At 35.2% G+C, this 21,579-nt stretch overlaps 1 protein-coding gene and 1 pseudogene across 8 annotated transcripts in view; one reads left to right on the forward strand and one right to left on the reverse strand.

Annotated features, from left to right (window-relative positions):
- Window positions 1-21,579, forward strand: part of Alg13 (ALG13 UDP-N-acetylglucosaminyltransferase subunit) — a 71,284-nt gene that overhangs the window by 38,824 nt on the left and 10,881 nt on the right. For 4 of the 8 annotated variants that reach the window (XM_047535602.1, XM_047535604.1, XM_047535606.1 and 1 more), the window contains 14 exons: window positions 664-739; window positions 1,936-2,044; window positions 3,743-3,807; window positions 4,137-4,237; window positions 5,219-5,346; window positions 6,471-6,717; window positions 7,126-7,239; window positions 7,428-7,584; window positions 8,114-8,234; window positions 11,082-11,114; window positions 11,224-11,279; window positions 14,300-14,371; window positions 15,636-15,801; window positions 20,194-20,382. In XM_047535602.1, coding sequence (XP_047391558.1) covers window positions 664-739; window positions 1,936-2,044; window positions 3,743-3,807; window positions 4,137-4,237; window positions 5,219-5,346; window positions 6,471-6,717; window positions 7,126-7,239; window positions 7,428-7,584; window positions 8,114-8,234; window positions 11,082-11,114; window positions 11,224-11,279; window positions 14,300-14,371; window positions 15,636-15,801; window positions 20,194-20,382 — 1,634 coding nt within the window. Of the gene's footprint in view, window positions 1-663; window positions 740-1,935; window positions 2,045-3,742; window positions 3,808-4,136; window positions 4,238-5,218; window positions 5,347-6,470; window positions 6,718-7,125; window positions 7,240-7,427; window positions 7,585-8,113; window positions 8,235-11,081; window positions 11,115-11,223; window positions 11,280-14,299; window positions 14,372-15,635; window positions 15,802-20,193; window positions 20,383-21,579 lie in introns of those variants that run through there. The other 4 variants (XM_047535603.1, XM_047535605.1, XM_047535609.1 and 1 more) reach the window with 4 other exon arrangements.
- On the reverse strand, window positions 10,491-10,755 carry LOC124971797 (ATP synthase subunit f, mitochondrial-like; annotated as a pseudogene).

The following is a 21,579-nucleotide window of genomic DNA, read 5'->3' on the forward strand; positions in this document are numbered from 1 at the left end:
TATACACAAACATACCTGTATATGTATGTTAGGAATATATATTTTTTAATGTGGAGTGAAAAGTTTCACCAGAAAGATGTGTCATGAGATGCTCGGACTTGAGGTTCTATTCCAGTCACCATCTATTTCTTTTATTACTGGAAGAGACTTTAGAATTATCTGATCGTATGATTCTCAAACTTTAATTGTATATGAATTACTCAGAGTGCTTGTTGTTCATTTTCCTGGGCCTAACTTCACAAAATTTGAGGTAAGGGGCTAGGAATCTACTTTGCAAAAAAATAAGTACACCCAAATGTTTTGCTATAGGTAGGCTGTATGGGTCATTATTTTGAAATGATAACTGAAGTTGAATGGTTACTTGACATTATACATCTAGCTCATAGAAAAATCTCTCGGACTAAGGGAAGGTTTAGGATTTTTTTGGTGTCTGCCTCTGGCATGCACTAGGAGTATAGATTATGTGCTTCTGAGGAAGCAGCTATTATTAAATAATTTTAGTCAAAAGTTGGGGTTTAGATAATAAAGTGGGTGTTGAGTGAAAACTTGCTTCATTTTTAGAACTGAACTGCTTTACCACTAGGTGGTGGTATAGTCATTAGACATGAAACCAATAACTGCTGCATTTGTGTAAGGCTCTTTGCTCTACATCTTTTCAATTAGGACTGAGGAGTGGGGTGCCTGCTGCAGGGCTGAAAATATACCAGAGGGCTATAATCAAGGAACAGAAGAATCAAAGGTTTGATATTTTCTAAGTCAAAGAATTTTAATATTCTAGACATTGTAACCTAAAATCTTTAAGATCACATGGTCTGTTCTCATATATGGGGCTGGGAGAGGAGTTGGTCATGTTTTCCTGTGTGGAAGTCCTACCTATATGAAAATGTAAAATGTGTGTTTTCTCTGAAGTTTTATTCTAATTATGGAATTTAAAATTTTTCAAAAAAAACAATATTTGAAAAACTTAAGAACCTTTTGTTTTTAAGTTAACGCAAAATTACAAACCCAGTATTATCAGTCTTCTGATGCTACAGTTGATTTTTTCATTGAAGAAAATAATGCCTATCCTATTCTTGAAACTAGGTGCTAATCACTGCTTCTTAATTTGGAGAAACAAATTTTATGATCTGTGGGCCTCAAGTAAGTTTTCAGTTGAGGCTTGCTTGCTAAATAGGACAAATACTATTACAGTAATCTGTGTGCCTCAAATGCTCATAATTTTAGAACACTATTTAATATGGTGAAATTCTAGGAAGGCAAAAGAAAATGGTAATTCTTTTGGAAATTTTAACAGAATTTGACCAAAATTAACTTTACAATTATTAGCTTGTGATTTTTAGGATACAGAAATATTTCTGTATGTCAAGATAACATTTGTTGAATAGCCCAGACTGAATTTCTTTTTGTGGACACAATACCTTTATTTATTTTTATGTGGTACTGAGGATCAAACTCAGTGCCTTACACATGCTAGGCAAGCATTCTACCATTCTACCACTAAGGTACAACTCCAGCCCCAGACTGAATTAAAAAAAAAAAAAAGACTTTTTAAATGTAGCATTTAAGTAATACTGAATTCTCACACAGTTTTATACTTTTCCTACATCAAAGGTAATTTTCAACTAACAGCCTTGCAATACATCAAAATGAGTTTCTAATCCTGATCTATGTTGCATTAGTTTTCTAAATGTTCTGAGTTGTTGGCTGCTCTAGACAGTATTTTCCTTTTGCCATCTTAAAACTTTTATTTGCAGTTTACTACTTTAAACTCCTGATTTTAAAAAACATGATAAAATTCATTGTCCTATTTCTTGTTTTAATGAAGATGGGAAGGGAGACAATGTGCCTAGAAGACATGAACCTTTGTTCTTCCCTCATAGAAGGAAGATATAAGCTAAGGATGGTGAGTCTGTAGCTTGACTATTTCTGTTTTAGTCTCCAGAAAATCCATCAAAGATGCTCTTCCCCTATAAAGTGCTCAAAGCCTTGGATCCAGAAATCTATCGTAATGTAGAATTTGATGTTTGGTTGGACAGCAGAAAAGGTAATGAAACATCAACAAGATACTTAATCCTTACAGCTTCAGGAGAATAATTTTGCAATTTGTTTCTTATAAGAGACATTTCAAAATACTATTGTTGAAAAAATAGCCTGGTACCTTTTCTTATTTATATGATTTAAATCTGAAGGAGGAAACAAATTGGTTTAGAACTGGGGAGGGATCTTTTTGGGTCTAATGCTTAGCTGGAACTTAAACTGTGCAAAGAATATTTGGAGATAGATTGTAGATAACTTGTAAGAGTACCAGAAACTTTTAGTGACTGGGAGTAAGCTCATCTGAAATTTAAAGAGTTAAGACCACCCTTGGTGAAAAATGAATAGGTCAGGCCTGTGGATCAGATCAGATTCACCATCTATTTTTAGTCCGTGAGCTAATAAGAATGGAATTTAGATTTTAGAAAAATTTTTTCAATTTTAATATTTTGTTCTTTTTAGTTTTACATGACAGTAGAATCTATTTTGATATATTTAAACAAACATGGAATATATCTTATCCTAATTAGAATCCCAGTCTTATAGATGTACATGATTTTGAGATTCACTGTAGTGTATTCATACATGTACATAGGAAAGTTATGTCAGATTCATTCCACTCTTTCCTATTTTTGTCCTCCCCCTGTTCTCTTCATTCCCCTTTGTATAATCCTCTGAACTTCTATTACACCCCCCCCACAGCCTTGTTTTGGGTTAGCATCCACATATATATCGGGGGAACATTTGACCTTTGGTTTTTGGGGATTGGCTTATTTCACTTAGCATAATAGTTTCCAGATCCATCCATTTTCTGGCAAGAGGTCATAAGGCAATTCTTCTTTATGACTGAGTAATACTCCATCATGTATATAAACCACATTTTTAAAAATCTAGCCATCTTTTAATGGGCATCTAGGTTGGTTCCATAGCTTGTCTATTGTGAATTGCACTGCTATAAACATTGATATAGCAGGGTTGGTGTAGTATGCTGATTTTTCACTCTGTTACATTTTTAAATAGCAAGACTCTTTCCACTGCAGGGAAAAAAGTATGTTGTGCTACACATGAAAGTTATATAAAATTTAAATTCCATTGTACATAAATAAGGTCTACAACAGATTTGAGTAGTTCTAACAGTCTGTATAGTTGATGAAATCTAAAATAGTTACTCTTTGACTCTTTATAGAAAATATTTACCAACCATTGAAATAGGTAATTGGTTCTCTCTCCTTATAAGATAGCTGAATTGATCCGACTAAAACTTAGAATACTGACTTTAAGATAAGTCTTTAATGTTGAACTCCTTGAACCTCAGTGATCCTAGGTATAGTTAATTAGAATGAGTTTAGGCCCAGGTCTAATGTAGTAAGTTGTTAAAAAAAATAAATTTCTTGGTAAAAGCTGCATAATTTGTACTTTTTTAGTGTTTGACCAACTCTGAGATTACAAACTCCCCATATCCACCTACTTAAGGTTTTAAAGCACGAAACTATTCTGGCCAAGTTGCTGTTAATTGACCATAGGAATAACCCATCAAGAGTGATAAAATGGCCTTTTGGGACTTTTCCCCTAGATTTTACCTTTTAGTGGTAGCATTGTCAAAAGCACTATGGTAAAAGTAAATTAGGAAATTAAATGATGTGAAATAAAATAGAAAAGGGACCAGTTCAGTTGAACTTTAATCTTTTTTTTTTTCTTTTAATAACAGAACTTCAAAAATCTGAGTACATGGAGTATGCAGGAAGACAGTATTATCTGGGAGACAAGTGTCAGGTTAGTTTCATCTTTAAAGATTCAATGATTTATTCTTCTACGATTGTGCTTTTAGTTATTAATATGAGCCACATAAGACTTATTTACATAATGCTAGAAAAAATTTCTTTAATGTTTGTATTAAATTCTAATTATAGGCTTTTGTGATGATTAGATAAAATGCTGTTCTAGTATGTGCCTCCTCCATTGACCCAAATTATCAATGTCAATTATTTAAAATATGTGGACATTGAATTCTATTTGGGGGGCAAGTGGTATTTTTGTTTGACAGGAGCTAATCTGTGAATAGACATCAGACATGATACAATACCATGACTTCTGTTTTTCAGGTTCGCTTGGAATCGGGTGGAAAATATTTTAATGCTCATATTCAAGAAGTTGGAAATGAGAACAACTCAGTAACAGTATTTATTGAAGAATTGGCAGAAAAGTAAGAAATAATAATTTGTTATATTATTAAGATCTTTGGCTTTGAGAGTTATGATGTTAGTAAGAGAACCAGAGTTATATCTGGTACTGGCCTAATTATCTTGAATTTTAAAGCATTGCCAAGTATGAAATCTCTGTATAGGTATCACTTATGGATAAAGGTTTCCGAGTCCTATCACTGTCTCATTACTAAAATTATTAAGAAAAGAATTTTAATACAAAACATAATTGGAAAGATGGTTTAAGTTTTTACCAGTATTCAAGATAAACTAGTCCAATCCTTTTCAAATTTTACCTGGAGGACTTCTGAAAATAGATTTGAGCCCAATCTCCTAAGTTTCTAATTTAGTAAGTCTGGAGTGGGGCCCCAAAATTGGAACTTTTAACAAGTTTCCAGGTGATGCTGATGCTGTTAGTTCACTTTAAGAACCTGCTGATCTTACAACAACAATAACACCAACAACAACAAGAAAAAACCCTCAGCAGCTGAAAACAATAAAGTTAATTTCTCTCATTTAGCATGTCCATAATGAATCAGCAAAGGAGCACCCGGGCTACCAAAGGTTCTACTTTGATACATACTTCCATAATCACAGGCAGGGAAAATAGTAAGAACATGACAGATCACTTGCTGGTCCTTAAAACATCTCACAATTTTATGACCAAAGTAAGTGGTTTACATATCCAAGCCTGATGTCAATGGGGTGGGGAAATTGGATCCTCCTTTAAGCGGGGGGCAGCAAATATTTGTGAATTAATTTGGTCTACAGTCTCTCTTGTAATAGTGATAGATGGTACAAACAGCTGTGAAATTGTACACACTAATCTTAGGTTTTCTAACTGAAAAGAAAAAAAAGCAACCAAACCTATATAGGGAAACTAGTATCAACAGGTTTAAAATACACTTGAAAATGAAGTAGGGGCGAGGTTTATATAATGAAGTGTGTTGCAATGGTTTCATGGTGGTACCTTTAACTTTAAGGCATGTTGTTCCACTGGCTAACTTAAAACCAGTTACTCAAGTGACACCTGTTCCTGCCTGGAATGCCATACCAATTCGGAAGGGAAGAGGTTACCAGAAAATACCTGGAGGCTATGTCCCAGAAATGGGTTTGTATGCTTGAGGTTTTCTTTTATTTCTTCCCTTTTGTAGCCCCTTTTTACTTACCTGCATTGTACTTTTTCTAAGGCATATCATATGTCTTGTAGGGTAGGGTTTCTTAACCTCCACACTATGGGTATTTTGGGATGGTATAAAGGAGGTGTCCTGTGCATGGTAGGATGGTCCCTAGCTTATGTTCACTAGATGCCAGTAGCACTTTGTCTAGTTCTGACAACTAAAATGCCTCCAGACATTACCACATGTACCCTGAAAAAGGGAGTGACAAAATTGTCCCTGAATGAGAAACTGCTATTCTAATAGATTCTGTGTAACCTTAAGCTGGGATAGATTTTAGACTATAAAACTTGAGGGGACAATATTTTTCAAAGAACCAGCAAGATACCTCCTAAGCAGCCAGTAATTGGCACAGTGTCATATCCCTATAATCTTAGTGACTTGAGAGGCTGTGGCAGGAGGATCACAAGTTTGTGGCCACTCTTGGCAGCTTAGCAAAACCCATGGCAGTTTAGTGAGACTCTGTCGCACAATAAAAAAATAGAAAGAACTGGAGGTGTAACTCAGTTTAGAGTTCTTAACCAGCAAGCATGGGGCCCTGGGTTCAAGCCAAAGTACCATCCCCCCCAAAAAAAAGCAACTAGATAAATTAAGCATAATTTCTTTAAAAATATTAATAATAGTGATGTAGGTGACTGGATGACTTAATGTTCTGTTGGCAGAATCTACCTGTACTAAAGAGAGTGCTGAAATACTTACTGATATAGAAATTATCTGATTTTTGCCTTCCAAATGGAAGATCTAGTATATCCATGTAAAACATAAAAATTCCCTCCATCTTTTTTTTTTCTTTCTTTTTTTGGTACTGGGGTTTGAACCCAGGGCACTTAAGCACTGAGCCACATCCCCAACCCTTTTTTGTATTTTATTTAGAGAGTGTCTCACTGAGTTTCTCACTAAGTTGCTGAGGCTGGCTTTGAACTCTTGATCCTCCTGCCTCAGCCTCAAGAGCTGCTGAGATTACTGGCATATGCCACGGTGCCCAGTGATCCATTTGCTTTGTTTTTAAGAAAAGCTTTTGAGAATTTAAGAAGTTTTTTACTTGTTTTCCTAAAAGCCATGTCAGAGATGGACATGAAGCAGCGAAAGAAGATGTTCAAGAAAATTCGAGGGAAAGAGGTTTATATGACTATGGCTTACAGCAAGGGAGACCCCCTCATTCCACCCAGGCTTCAGCATAATGTGCATTGTGGGCATGAACCTCCACTACACTACTCACAAACAGGAGGCAATGGTTTATCCAGTGAACATTTTCATCCTCAGAATTCCTCTCAGAGACAAGGTCGGGGATATGGGATGCCCAGGTGAGACTTAACTGACTTTCATGATAATGTATTCCTAGACAGAATTATAGTAGAACTGAAAAGTTCCTTAGTAGTCTGGGTATCTTATACTCTTTTCCTAAAGAGAGCATAGAACTGATGTACACTTAAATTCTTGTCAGATGAACTCATTTGCATGTTTGCATTCTCATAGTCTAAGGAAATGTGAAGCAAAGGAATAGATGCTCAAAGATGGAATGCCATCAAAATGAGTGTCCATGTGATATATGGTATTATATTCATAAAAAATGGATAGACCTAATATCAATATTAAGAGGAGTAAAACTTTTGGTTGGATATTTTCAGAAAGGTGTGTTGATTCTATTTAATAAATAGAATGACTGAAGAGTCAGAGTAAAGAGTTCTGTTTTCCTTTCTCTTCATTTTTAGGGATTCATCTCGCTTTATAAACAGGCACAACATAGCGGGCCCTAAAGTTGGTTTTTACCCTGGCCAAGGTAAAAGGTGCTGCCAGAGCTATGATAACTTCTCATATAGATCTCGGTAAGTATTTTAAGTGTTAGAAGTCAGAAAAAATGGGTAAGTGTAGTTTCATTGCTGAGCAATGATAATATGGACTAATTTTTTAAGGTGTCAACTGTGAGATGTTTGAATTGTTATTTAGAAATCACAAACAAGTTAACTACCATATTTTATCACATTTCCTCTTTTTATTTTCTGAACTACTTAAGTTCCTTTAGACGCAGTCATCGCCAAATGCGTTGTATGAATAAGGAGTGCCAGTATGCCTTTGCCCCAGAGAATGGGCAGATACCCAGTGGCTTGGAAGAAACTATTACCTTTTATGAAGTTGAAGAAGGAGACGAGACTGCTTATCCAACTTTACCTGTAAGTAGGCCAAAGCTTCACTCAAAAAGCTAATTACTGACTGGGGCTGTGGCTCAGTGGTATAGCGCTTGCCTAGAATGTATGAGGCACTGGGTTCCATCCTCAATACCATATTGAAAAAAATAGTTATTATGTCCATCTACAACTAAAAATATTTTTAAAACAGCAAATTTTTGAAAAGTAAATCCAATGTATAAATTTTAACATTTTTCTACAAACAACTGAACAAACCCCTTCTTCAAAATCATGAGCTTTCATCTTATAGCTTTTAGAGATGTGAGATGAAACTTTTCTTAAAGTTGTTATTAGATAAGGGATAGAGGCAGACAATCTTGCCTATAATATATCAGCTAATACTTTGTTTTCTTCATCATTACTTCATGTTTTTATTCTGAAAAGTACAATTTTAAAACATTTACTTAGAGACATTTTATAATAGCAATTCACAGTGTTAGTTTCTTTAAAAATATCCCTCTAGCTTTTTTCTGACTAATAGAACTGCATGTATATATGTTTCTCATTGGTATAGAACCATGGAGGTCCCTCTACAATGGTACCTGCTGCTTCAGGATACTGTGTTGCAAGGCGGGGACAAAGCTCAGGCAAACAGACTTCAAATTCAGAGGAGGGCAACGGTCAGAGTGACAGTGGTGAGTCAATTGTTGTCAAATACTTTTTAAAAGATGATTCTTATGACATCAGCTTATCAAGGCTGTGAAGTAGACCACAGGTTTGGTTTTGGGGTCTTACTCTGTTAGCTTGTTTTGAAAGAATTCTAAGTTCTTATCTCGGCTTGCCAGTTTTTCAAAGATGTTCTGGTATTTCTCAAAAGAACAGACTTCTATTTCAGCTACTATGTTGTTATAAATTATTTTCAGCTTTCTGCATAGGTCTTTAATGAGTTTTGATTTGGTGAGTTATCAGTATGGAAAACACCTATTCCTTATTAGTAAGGTACTTATTCATAGTTGTCCTCATCATTTGTATATGTTAGACTTTTCATTTGACCAGTTTTTATTTTACAAGACTACTGCACAAATAACTTCTTCACCCAGAGAAGTCTATTTGATCTATGAACATGACTGTGCCATTTGTTCTAATAATTAATTATATTTATAATTTAATATAGCTCTTGGCTGTATCCTGCTGAGGAATGTGGTATCCCTGTTTTATATATGAGGAAATTGAAGTTCAGGGGTAAATGATATGGCCAAGGTCAGACACTTGATAAATGGCAGCTATATAACTTTTTGTAACAATTTTTTGAGATGTAATTTATATACTATTCAATTTACCCACTTAAAGTATAAAGTTCTGTAATTTTTAGAATATTCAAACTTGCATAATCATCACCACAGTTAATTTTAGGACATTTTTATTATCCCCAAGAGAGTCTATATACTCACTAGCACCCATTCCTCATTTACTACTGACCCTCAGCCCTTGACATCACCAAATGTTTCCTGTTTATATGGATTTCACCTATTCTGAACATTTCATACAAACGGAATCATATAATATGTGGTCCTTTGTGGTTGACAGAGGTGGGTCTGTCTCTAAAGCTGTATATATGTACACTTAACAGTTGTATTACCTACCTGTATGGATTGTGTTTATTTTTACTATTTACTATTAAGTGTTCTGGAGGATTTGGTTTGCGATATTTGAATGACCTTGACTGGTTTGTGGTATTTGAATGACTTGACTCTTTATTAAGTTCCTTATTTTCTTGTGATATTCTTTCTGCTACTTGTATATAAGAAAATAGAGTAGGTATTTCTAGGAATTGAATGAGGACAAAATGTTTAGTACAAGAGTGATCAGTAAAACCTCTTTACGTGCATACGCTTAAGAATGCTTATGCTTTGCTTCTTTATTCAGATGACTCTTTTGTCTTTTCCATTTAGCTTTTGTGGGTAACTTCAAATAGCTTTCTCACCCATATTGGCATATTTGTAGTAACCAAATCTTTGTTCTCATCCTAAACACTGCTCTCCAGAGGAGTTGAAGGCCTATGTGGTTTATGAGTGATGTTTCAGAATCAAATCCAGTTTAGACTTCTGGTGTTTTATTTGGTGGAAATCTGCTCAATTGAAGATTGACTTTCTCTGCATTTCAGTGTTATAATGATTTTTATAACTTTATTTTTTTATGTGGTGCTGAGGATCGAACCCAGTGCCTCACATGTGCTAGGCAAATGTTGTATCACTGAGCCACAACCCCAGCCCTGTTATAGTGATCTTAAAGCAAAATATTTTATTGAACCATCCTTTGAGGAGAAAATGATTTTACATGTATTACATGAAACAGGCTGAAAAACAAATAAGGCTTGAGATATTCCTTTAATGTCTACCTTAGGAAACTATGGGTTATATTCAGATTACATTACAGTCACTACTTGAGTGTTAACTATATGTCAAGCACCATGTTAAAGTTCTTTTCATTTCACTTAACCCTCCTCAAAACCCATCTGAACTAGGTACTTTTATCCCTTTTTTTTTTTTTTTTTTTTACAGTGAAAAAAACACAAAGATTAAATAACTTGCCTAAAGTTAAAAGTTATGTGGTTGGGTTTTTTGGTTGGTTTTTGGTACCAGGGATTGAACCCCAGGACGTTCAACCACTGAGCCACATCCCCAGCCTATTTTGTTATTTTTATTTTTAAATTCTGAGACGGGATTTCACTAAGTTGCTGAGGCTGGCTTTGAACTTGTGATCCTCCTGCTTCAGGCTCCTGAGCCACTGGGTAAAGTTATGTTCTTTTTTTTTTTTAACCAGTCACCTTTTATTGGGTATTAATACTCAGAATATGAAAGAACTCAACCACGAGGCCATGATTTCAGTTCTTCATAGGGGAGGCAGTCCCAATCAGGAGTACATAGTACGCTCTCCACACTGGCCCTTCTTCAATGGTACTTGCGTTACCACTCATACTTGAGTGCCTTGTAAGAAAGGCAGTAGCTAAAAAGCACACACTGCCAGCACCATGTTGACCCACGCAATGTTCCTCTTCTTTACGTTGATGTACTTGTTGTAGTACAGGTAGTAACCTCTCTTAAATGCCCCCACAGTGCCTTCAGGGGTGAAATCCTGCACCAGTATCCAGCTTGGGAGCTCCCCTAGTTTGACATTTATGACTTTCTTCTCTTTCACTTGCACAACTAACACCATCTTGGAGTCCTAAAGTTATATTCTTAATTGCCACACTGTACTACTCCTACATGGAAAAATTGAACGTAGCTGGGATTTTCACTTCCACCTGAACTCTTAAGAGCTAAGGGAACTTTGAAGAGAAATTTGTACTATTTGCAGCTAATCCTTAGATTCAGTGTCTACTGATGACTCTGAAAGCTCCAATCACTTTCAAGGATGTGTGCATTTTAGTTTTGGAAATATATTCATAAAACTTGAGAGAAAAAAAGCAAGTGTTGGCCATTTGGATCTGCTGAGCTAAAAAGACCTATGTAAACACACTTCTGTCTTGCCTTTTTTTCTAGGGGAATATCATGAAGAGTATCTTTATCCTTCAGGTCAGTGAGATCTAGATATAATCTGACATTTATCATTGTTGGTGGAATTTCAAACTATAAAATAATGCTCATTTTTTTTTTTTTACTTTACTTTGGCTATATCCTCTAGAGCCAGACTATGAAACTTCAGGTGTATATAGCACAACTGCATCTACAACAAACTTGGTAGGTATTTAATAATAGCAAACACTAATAAGCTCCTACTCACTATGTACTAGGCCACTGTTCTAAGAGGTATACATAAAAATTATTTAAATCAGAATAGTCCTGTAAGGCAATTAATTATATTCCCATTTTGTAGATGAAACTGAAGCATAGAAATTAAGTAATACACCCAAGATCGTACCCCTTTTATGAAATTAATTCTGGTTAGAGCTATCCCTAATATGAGTTGGTATGAGAGGAAATTCTAACATTAGCAGTGATGATCATTTAGAGAATTTTTTATGATATTTATATTGGTCAAAATGGACTATAAATCCCAATATTAACAAGTTTACTTCTTGATTATGCTACATATCCAGTGAAGGTCTATAGGAAGACTTGCTCAGGTTCTCAGGCTAATGGAAGCTCCATCCATTTTTGCCAAGCAGGAAGTAAAAGGTGGTAAATGGTGCATTGGTTCTTAAAGCTTCCACTGGAGATGACTCGTTCCTTCCTTTTCCATTTTGTTAACCACAGAAGTTCTCACTAAAGGGTCTAATCTCTGTGCCTCGAAGGCAAAATGTTGAAAATGTTTTGACAGCACTAAGGACTGCATAATTTAACTTAATTCCTCCCATAGGCAAAATACTGACTTCTAACCCAAAGGAGACAACCTAAAAAGACATATTCACTGTATTGAAACTCAGAGCCCAGAATTTCTGGGTAATGTGTAAAATTCTTTATATTGAGTCCAGGTATGGTTCCTCTTGATCTCGAGGCCTGAAACCCAAAGCACAAAGTTTTAACACCCCTCTCCCAAATTTATAGTGGTGGGATGGGGTAAAAATTGCAGTGAAGTTCTTACTACTCAGAAAGGGGGAAAGTAGAAGAAACACAGCTAATTGTCTTTAGCAATTCTGAGATTTATGTGGGCACACCTTTTGAGCACCACCACACTGCACATAGGGACTATTCTCTGGCTTATTATTTTTGACAATATTTGAAGTAGCCACTGGAGGATAATCCTTTCTTGGCAACCGAGTGACCTTCTCAGCCTGCTTCAGGCTGATAGGGGAAGATAGGGGCTCAAGGATTTTTATTTCCCTTGAATGGTTTTAGTCCTGGCTCATGGTTTCTTTGATTGTGAGATTAATTTATTTGGATTCTGTTTGATTCCCATGAGTTTCTGGTACCAATAGCTATACTGACAATTCCATTTTTATAGATATACTACTTAGATTTGTTATAATTCTTTGGTTTCTTATCCCTGTGTTCTTTCTACTTGATTGCAAGTGCATTGAGCTTATCAAGGATTGATGGAAGGGGACATACCTTTGAACACTTTTCCATGAGGTATTTTGTCTAAGTGCAAGGATTTACCAGCTGTTATATCTCTAGTTGAACTCTCGCTTTGATGCATCTTAATGCACTCAAAGATTTTAACAGTGATTGATTCACCCTGCAAAGCCAAGTTTTGACTGGTCTTTGTCATCCAAAGCATTTATATAATTTTAGATAGTTTAGGGTGTAAACGTGGTCTCTTCAACCTTATGAGTCCCTAGATGCAAGACTATCTAATCTATTCCCTATCATTCCTTCCTACAGACTAGAAACTCTTTCCTACATATATCTCTGAAAAGACCTCCTAAACTACTGATAATAGTCAAAACACAATACTAACATTTGGTATTTTTAATTCATTTCCCCAATCATAATTTCCTTCCCAGTTAGGTTATTGTTAAGGTAGCACCTTACTTCTAGTTACCAGTTGCTGTTTTAGGTTTTGCTGAATTAACACCCTCCCATCCCCCACCAAAGACTCAGTGACTTAACATAGGAAAAGTTGTTCTTGCTAATGTTACATATCTAGTGCAGGTTGGTTATGGGCTTTTCTGTTCATCTGGAGTGATGGACACATACTTTCACAGTTCAACAAGACAAAAGATACAGAAATTGAACATTGACTATTAACATTTCTGTTCATATTTCATTGGTCAAATGACTAACGCGGCCATATCTAACTTTAGATGGAACCCAGAAAGACATTCCTACCGTGTACCCAAAAGAACTGGAATAATTACTTTCTGTTCTCTAATTATGATTAATTATAACCTTGGCAGGTACTAATTATTTTTTTTTTTTACTGTTAAGGCTATACATCTTAGAACTTAGAAGAAAACCGACACACAATTCTTTGCCCTTTCTCCTTCCTTTGCCCCTGTTAGAAAGCTAGTGTGTTTTCCTTACCCCCACCATTGCTATTCTCATATCAGTATACTTTTAATGCCACCTCTTAAAATAGCCATCCAAATATCCAAATGAAAAGTAAAAATCTTATCATTAGAGGTGACAAGAATGGGCACTTTGTTGTCCCTTTAATTTCTCTTCTTACATGTTCCTTTTTGTTCTGAATTTACTTTATCGTATGCCCCTATATCTTTCAATCTTCTCATGACATGTCCAATTCTCAGCCCCCATATCCAAAGCAAATTTATGTGTAATTTTTGCTGCTACATTTTTGCTACCACAATAATTTGTTATGCATAAGTCTAAGCATTTTAAAGTCATCTTTACTTTCACAAAGACAAGGTCTTGAGCCACAGGGAGATAGTAATTGAATCCTATTCTATCTGTTAACATCCTGCTTAACTGTTTAATAGCTAAACAACCACTGAACCTACCTGTGTCCCAAACTACATTTTCAGATAGAAGGCTTTCTTTTAGGAAAACTTACTGGTGTTTGAAGCTTTTAAGGCCATAAAGACCACTGAGAAAGTGGTTCAGTTTCAGTCCTGTTACAGTTTAGTCTCTACACAGGCACTGGTTAGTTGTGATGAGAATGCATAATACTGCAATCACCTAAATCAGGCACTAGAATGATACCTTTTGGACCATTGTCTTAGTAGTCACTTCCAAACTTGAATGATTTCAGGACATATCACTTTCATTTATCTTTAAAGGTTGAAACAAAGCAGATATTTTATTAATGTGTTGGCTTCTAGATTTCTCTTTGTTCAACTATATTTCTGTATTCATTAAAGTTTCCTCAGGACAGAAGACCATATTCTTTGTCTCCTCAGGATACAGTTACCTCATACAACTACCCCCAGAAGGTAATCTCCTGGTGTTAGCAAGCATTCATTTACATGGTCTGAATAGAAGAAATGAGTTTTCTCTTTCATTACCTTCATCATACTTCTAAGCACCTGCTTGTGTTTCTTTAAATAGTATTTTAATCTTGTGGCACCTGGCACAATGATTCATAAGTTCATTCAACAAATTTATTAAACATCTGTGTTCTATACACTATGTGTTGACATTAGACTACTCATAGTCTACTGTGAAACTCTTATATAATGAATGAGTTAATATTAAATTACCTATCAAGATTGCCTTTGTTTACTGAAACTTAAATGTAATGCTCTCCTCTGGCATGTAGAGTCAGTATAAAAAAGGAAGCTGAAACCAAAGAGTGAATAATATTATCTGGGAAAAGGAAGAGATTGAGAAGAGAATCTAGAACAGAGCTTGCAGTTCATAAAATTTTAGAAAATGAGTAGGAAAGGAATAGTCAAGGGAAGAAACACATATTATGCTTCCATATTGTGGAAGTTTTGGAAAGAGAAAATTTTGAGGCCAGTCAAGTGTTACTTGCTGCCAAGAGGTCAAACAACAGAAAGATTAACAAGAGTCTACTAGGGTTTGTTGCCACGGAGACCATTGATGACTTTGAATGCAATTTCGAGAGGAACAGAGTGGGTAGCAGGTATACTGCAGATAGTGGTAAGTTTTTGAAATAGAGGCTGATGAGGACAATGTCTAAGAGGAGTCTTACCATTTATTATCTTTTCATGCTCATCCCTGTACAGGATGCTGTGAGAAAGTAGCCTGTTCTCTTGAGGAGCTGTGGCCTAAGCAGCAAAAATTACAATCTCATGAAGTCTTGAAGTTAAAAAAAAAATGCAAAGCACCTTTTATATTTAAAAAGTGTTCATGTGGGAAAATTCATACACATGTAAAAGTGAATATATATTAAAAATCTCTGGAATAATTGGAAGGAAACCCAGAAGTTACCTACTTGGGAAGAAGGCAAATAGGTAGATGGAGGACAGGAATTGGAAGGAAACTTCTCATTGAAGTTTCATTGAATCATGTTAATGTATTACCTTTTCAGGAAAACAAAATATAAAAGCTTTCAAAGTAATCTGGTGTCTTCTAAAAGAAGTAACCTTTCTATATAGGGCTTCCACAAAGATTGACTTTTCAGCATTTTAGTTATCAAAACAAAATATTTCCTGGAACTTAGGTTCAGATAAGAAACCAATACTGTTAGTGAAGCCAAACTTAAGAATTCTGAACTTTCTTCCACACTTACAGATGATGGGAAATTCTGCAGCAGTTGCAGCTTCCTGTGCCAATAATGTTCCAGCTGCAGTCTTATCTAACTGTACAGCAGCTAATCAAGCTAGTAGTACCTCGTCAGTTTCCTCACAGAATGTTATACAGCCTCTATTTGTATCTCCACCTACAGGAGGTAGGCCAGGTAGGTTTTTAGTGTTTGCTTACTTTGAAAGCTCTTTTTCTATTCACAAACACGCACATACAAGTATTCTAGCGATTAGATAGGATAATTTTAATATCTAGAATTAAGTTTAACCTACTTAATAAGTTTGTGGTGCTATTCAGGAATCCATGAGATTTGAGAGTTGGGCTTTTAGTTTGTTTTTTTCTTGTAGATATGGCTCTGGTAATGCCTATCATTTGCTACCCACTAACTACTTAGAAGACTTGTACTAGTTTCTAAAATTTTTATTTTTATTATATAAGAATTAATGTAGAGATGTTTCTCACTTTATAGAATAAATTTCTAAAAAGTTTGCTATAAAATACATTCCTATGTAATGAATTATGTTCCTATGGATATAATAATAAAGAATATTAGGCTCTAGAATCTAAGAATCTAGGTTAGAATCCCAGTTTTGCAGCTAATTGGGTGTGTAATTTCGATCAGGTTACTGAACCTTTCTTATCTATGAGCTTGGGAGTATTGATAGTACTAATTCGTGAAGTAGTTGTAAAATTTTAATGATTTAATATAAATTAAAATTCTCAGAATTCTGAGATTATGATGGCAACAACAGCATAGCTTTTCTGAGTCCCCAAATAGAAACCTACAAACAACATCTGCAACAAAACTAGGTGACATGATGTCCACACAAACCCTCAAATGGAAGCAGACAGAGAGAAACTACCAGTTGCAAGACTTGAGTACTCTCAGGGTTTGTGTGGGGGCAAGAAGATGGAAGCACTGAGGATGTTATATAGACCTAAGAATAGAAGGACCCCAAAAGAAATAGAGTTCATTGGAGTGGCCAGTTTGAAAAGCAGTAGCTAAAACTGGGAAGGGATTTGATTTTTCTAATACTAGGTGAGTATATGAAGCATTTGGTATAAGAACTGTGAAGGACTTAGAAAGCAGTTTAGCCCCTCAGACCTGACCTTCCAGGGCTCCCTTTTAGGGTAGTGTTTCTCACTGGTGAGAAACTTCTGGGAGTGGACTCAAAATTGATCAGGACGGGGAAAAGACCAGATCTAGACTAAAATTGGGGAGAACAGAACCAAGGAATTCTAGAAAGCAATTGTTTCGAATACTCCGCAAATACAGCTCTATGAAATCAGAAGCCTTGTTTCCCACTTGTAAATTCATGAAAATTAATTTTGCATATAAGTAAACAAGCATTAAGGTAAAATGCTATACAAAGATGTATTAAGAAATATTAGAATAATATCCCTGCTGGGTGTGGTGGCACATGACTTATTCCAGTGACTCACTCAGGAGGCTGAGGCAGGAGGTTTGCAAGTTCAAAGCTAGCCTCAGCAATTTAGCGAGGCCCTAAGCAACTTAGCGAGACCCTAAGCAACTTAGCGAGACCCTGTCTCAAAATTAAAAGGGCTGGGGATGTGGCTCAGTGTTTTAAGTGCTCCTGGGTTTGATCAATCCCTGGTACAAAAAAGAAGATGAATATCCCTGCAGATGGCAAAAGTATGCCAGAAATGTACCTACTAAACCATTAAACTCAGAAAACTTAAAATTGTAACAGTCTATTTCAAAACGAGGTAAAGACATTAATAAAATACTGTAGAATATTAAAGAATAGCACAAGTCAGAATTAGAAAAATCCACATAAGGTTTTAAAATTTAGGAGAGATTTAGAAAAAGAAGATCATTTCAATAATGAAGAGTAAATTATAAAGAGCCTAAGCCAATATGTATAGTAGATAGAAAAATAAGGCCAGGCATAATGGGGAATGCCTGTAATCCCAGCCACTCTACTTGGGAGGCTGAGGCAGGAAAATCTCAAGTTGAAGTCCAGCCTCAGCAATTTAGTGAGACTGTCTCAAAATTAAAAAAAAAAAAAAAATGGGTATGTAACTCAGTGTTAGAGTGTCCTTGGGGTTTAATACTCAGTACCACATGAAAAAGTAAAAGAATAAGGATATAAAATATGGGGAATATGAAGTTAAAAAAAATCTATGAAGATTTTAATGTGAAATAGTGAAGTTAGGCAAAGGAGATCAAATACTGATAGAAGTCCCTGAAGAAGAAATCTGAAGTAGGGGATAGAACAAGTGCTACAGTGTAATTTAGAAAGCCTTATTGAAATTTACAAATTTACATACTGATATATCACCTTGCATATCTGAGAATTTTGACCCAGATCAATCAACACCAGGGTATCTTAGTAAAATTGGTGGGACTTGTAAAGAAAAAGTCTTTTGAGCATTCAGCTAAAAGAGTCTGAAATGTAATAAAAATAAAATTATAATCATCAAACTTGGACAGTAGAACTTTATGCTAGAAGAAAATGGAGTAGCTTTTAAATAATCAACTTGTGAACCAAAGATTTTATATCTAGCCAAACTGATTCTCAAGCATAAAGGGCAACTTAAGAACCAGATTATTATTTCCCTGAGTCCTTAAGGAATCTGCTGCAGCGGTGCTGTCAAGCAAGGTAATCATTTGTGGTAATTTAAATTAGTTGCAATTTGATAAAATCTTTAGTTCCTTATCCTCATTAGTTTCATGCCAAGAGCTCAAAGCCACATGGGGCTAGTAGCTACTGTATAGGACAACACAGAATATTTGTGCCCTTATAGAAAGCTGTCACACAGTATATAGAGAATGAGCTTGGAGTTTTTACCAAAGATACGTTTGTCTTTTTTTTTTTTTTTTTTTGCATGTTTTGGTGGCCCCTTAAATTTTGTGCTGGCATGCCTCACCATACCTTAGTCTTGGCCCTGTTCTTTGATCTCTAGAGAAGCGGGGCCTTATGTAGATATTTATATTCTCTTCTGAAATGTCCCAAAGCAGCTGCAGCTACATGGACAGGAGAAATACACTATGTTGATTTCCACTAATATTGTAGAAAACCTTACTTCTCTCTTTCTGGAGCCATCCCTTGAATTATACCTGTTAAGCCTGTGGAGCTCAAAGTCTGAAGATGAACTGCTCATGCATTTTTTAGAGCAATTGAAAATAAAAGCTCTTTCTTAAAGGACTTATTGTAATATTATGCATTTATAAGGAATGGAAACATAGACAGTAACCTCCAAGTTTCTTTTACTCTTGATTCAGGCCTATGGGAATGTATTTAACTACCTCTATCTGCCAGTCTGCTATTTTCAACTGAATTCTCCATGCTGTTTTTTTGTTTTTTTTTGTTTTTTTTTTTTTTTAGAAATGGTGTGGTTTGTTTTGAGTGCTAGTTTTAAATTTATAAGAGTGGGGTTTTGTTGGAGAAGCCATTTTATAGATGGCTCATAGATTTTAGAGCATTAGGGGATATTCTGAAAATCCTTTTTCCAAAAGTGAAAATTTCTAATTGTATGTCAAAATTCTAAAACAGTTGAGCAGATTTTTAAAATTTACTGTTTAATTGATATACAGTGAAATTCTATTTTTGATGCTTAGTTCTATGAGTTTTGACAAATGCATGAAGTTGTGTAACTACCACTACAGTCAAGACAGAATTGTTTCATCACCCCCAAAATTTTCATCAAGTTTGAGATCACCCTAAAACACTATCTTGTTACTATTAGCCTATAACTGTGTAAAAAGTATAGATGAGTCTGTTATTAGTATTTGTCACTGAATGAAAACTGTGTGGATTACTTCTTGCTAAATTACCAAAATAACAAGCTTATATGAATTGTTCCTATACTAACTGCAGGGTACTCAAACCCTGAATATTTAATCTTTTATTGAGTGATGCAGGGAAACTTTCTATACTTCCTAAGGCTAAAATGATAGTGCCAGGAATACAGCAATAAAAGTTGGTACTTGCATTTCTCAATTTGGCTAAAATAATTTGACTAAATTTTAATTGTTCTTGATCATTTGTCAAAAAATGAATTAAATTTAATTTGGCATATTATGTGTATGTATGTTTTTACTATGTTGGAACCATAATTTTTTCTTTTATCATAATAGAGGATGAATATTTTAAAATATTTTCATTTCACATATCAGAAATTATAAAAGTCATAAATAAGCATTGTTTTTAAGCTATATTAACAAGTATAAAATGTTAAAGGGATAAAATATTGCATATATCCTGCTTTTAGATTTTTGTCTCTCCTTAGAAATTGAATGTCATGAGTTATAGTACCTATATTCCTCAGATGCTTACCAGTAGAATTGCAGTTTAGTCTCTCTCATCTTGGCTTCTACATTTGTAATTTTGACAGATTGCTAAAAACATCTTTAAATTTGCATTGGGTATAAAGCTAAGTAAACTTCCAAGTTTTTGTTTTTAAGTCAAACCATGAGAGTTAATTCTTTGAGTATATTCAGGATATAAGAAAAGCAGAGATGAGCAATTGCTTTTAAGGTGTTACTCTTGTGCATTGCCACTTTGTTTTGTTTCTTTGTTAGTGATTGCCTCACCATCCTATCCATACCACTCTGCTCCTATTCCTGCTGCTGCAGCCTCTATCCCACCACCACCACTACCACCTCCACCACCACCACCTCCTCCTCCTCTTGAAGTGGGAGAGGCTTCAAACTTACCACCTCCACCTCCACCTTATTCCTGTGATCCAAGTGGCAGTGATCTGCCTCAAGGTAAGTAGATTTTGAGACTTGAATAAGGTTATTTATATCTGAGTATTTAAATTTTTTTTGTAGTTGTAGATGGACAGAATGCCTTTGTTTATTTTTATGTGGTGCTAAGGATCGAACCCAGTACCTCACACATGCTAGGCAAGCGCTCTGCCATTTAGCTACAGTTCCAGCCCTGAGTATTATTTTTTAAATTTTTATTTTATTTTTTTTTAGTTTTAGGTGGATACAACACCTTTATTTTATTTTTATGTGGTGCTGAGGATGGAACCCAGGGCCTCACACATGCCAGGCAAGCGCTCTACCACTGAGCCACAACCTCAGCCCCTCTGAGTATTTTTTTAAGAGCATCTCTCTCTCTTTGGTTGACCTATGGGGTGGGGAAATTGACTTGAGGGCATAATGCTAGGTAATTGACTAAGGAAAGAATCAATTGTAAGCTAAAAGCTAAGAATATCTTCTATATAATAAGTGGGTGGTTCATTTCAACAACTCATCATGGTTTTTTTTGTTTTGGAAGCATCATGTCTGTCCTAAAGAAGATTCTCAAGTGAATAGCTTTGCTTTTCTCAGCTGTTTTTCTTGAAAAGCCAGGAGTCAGTATCAAAATTTTCTCCATTTCATAAACTCTTTGCACAAGCACATGAAATTGTTACAGTCTTTAATATTTGGGATACAACTGAATTTTGAAAACTTGAAAAGGTTCTTAAGGGTCTGATCTGCCTTGGATTTCAGCTCTGTGTTATTGTTTCCAAGTAGTTTTTTGTTACCTCTCTGACAGTATTTGCTGAAGAGAATTATAGTTTTTGGTTGTTTGTGGTTTACTTATACTTTTTACTTAGCATTCTCTTGATTTTTCTTGCTGCTTATCTACTCTGTTTTGAATTTGTCTCCAACCCTTAAGGCAATAATCAAAATTGTCTCTAACTCCATTCTGTTTTTTTCCCTACCTTAAAATGTCATTATTGTCTATGTAGTGATTCCCAAATCCGATGTTGGTCTTCAAAGTTTCAATTACTTGTTTCTAGCTGCTTTTTAGACATTTCCCCTACCTTTTAGACTTTCATTTCAAACTTAAATGTCCATAATGAAATTGCTCATCTTTATCTCTCTTTCTTACTCCCAGCCACAGAAAATATTGACTCTTGTTGTTTCCTTAAATTTCCACCTAAATTACCCAGTATCTAAACCATGATTTCT

The sequence above is a fragment of the Sciurus carolinensis genome, chromosome X, assembly GCF_902686445.1.
Source record: "Sciurus carolinensis chromosome X, mSciCar1.2, whole genome shotgun sequence".
In the NCBI taxonomy this organism is placed as follows: domain Eukaryota; kingdom Metazoa; phylum Chordata; class Mammalia; order Rodentia; family Sciuridae; genus Sciurus; species Sciurus carolinensis.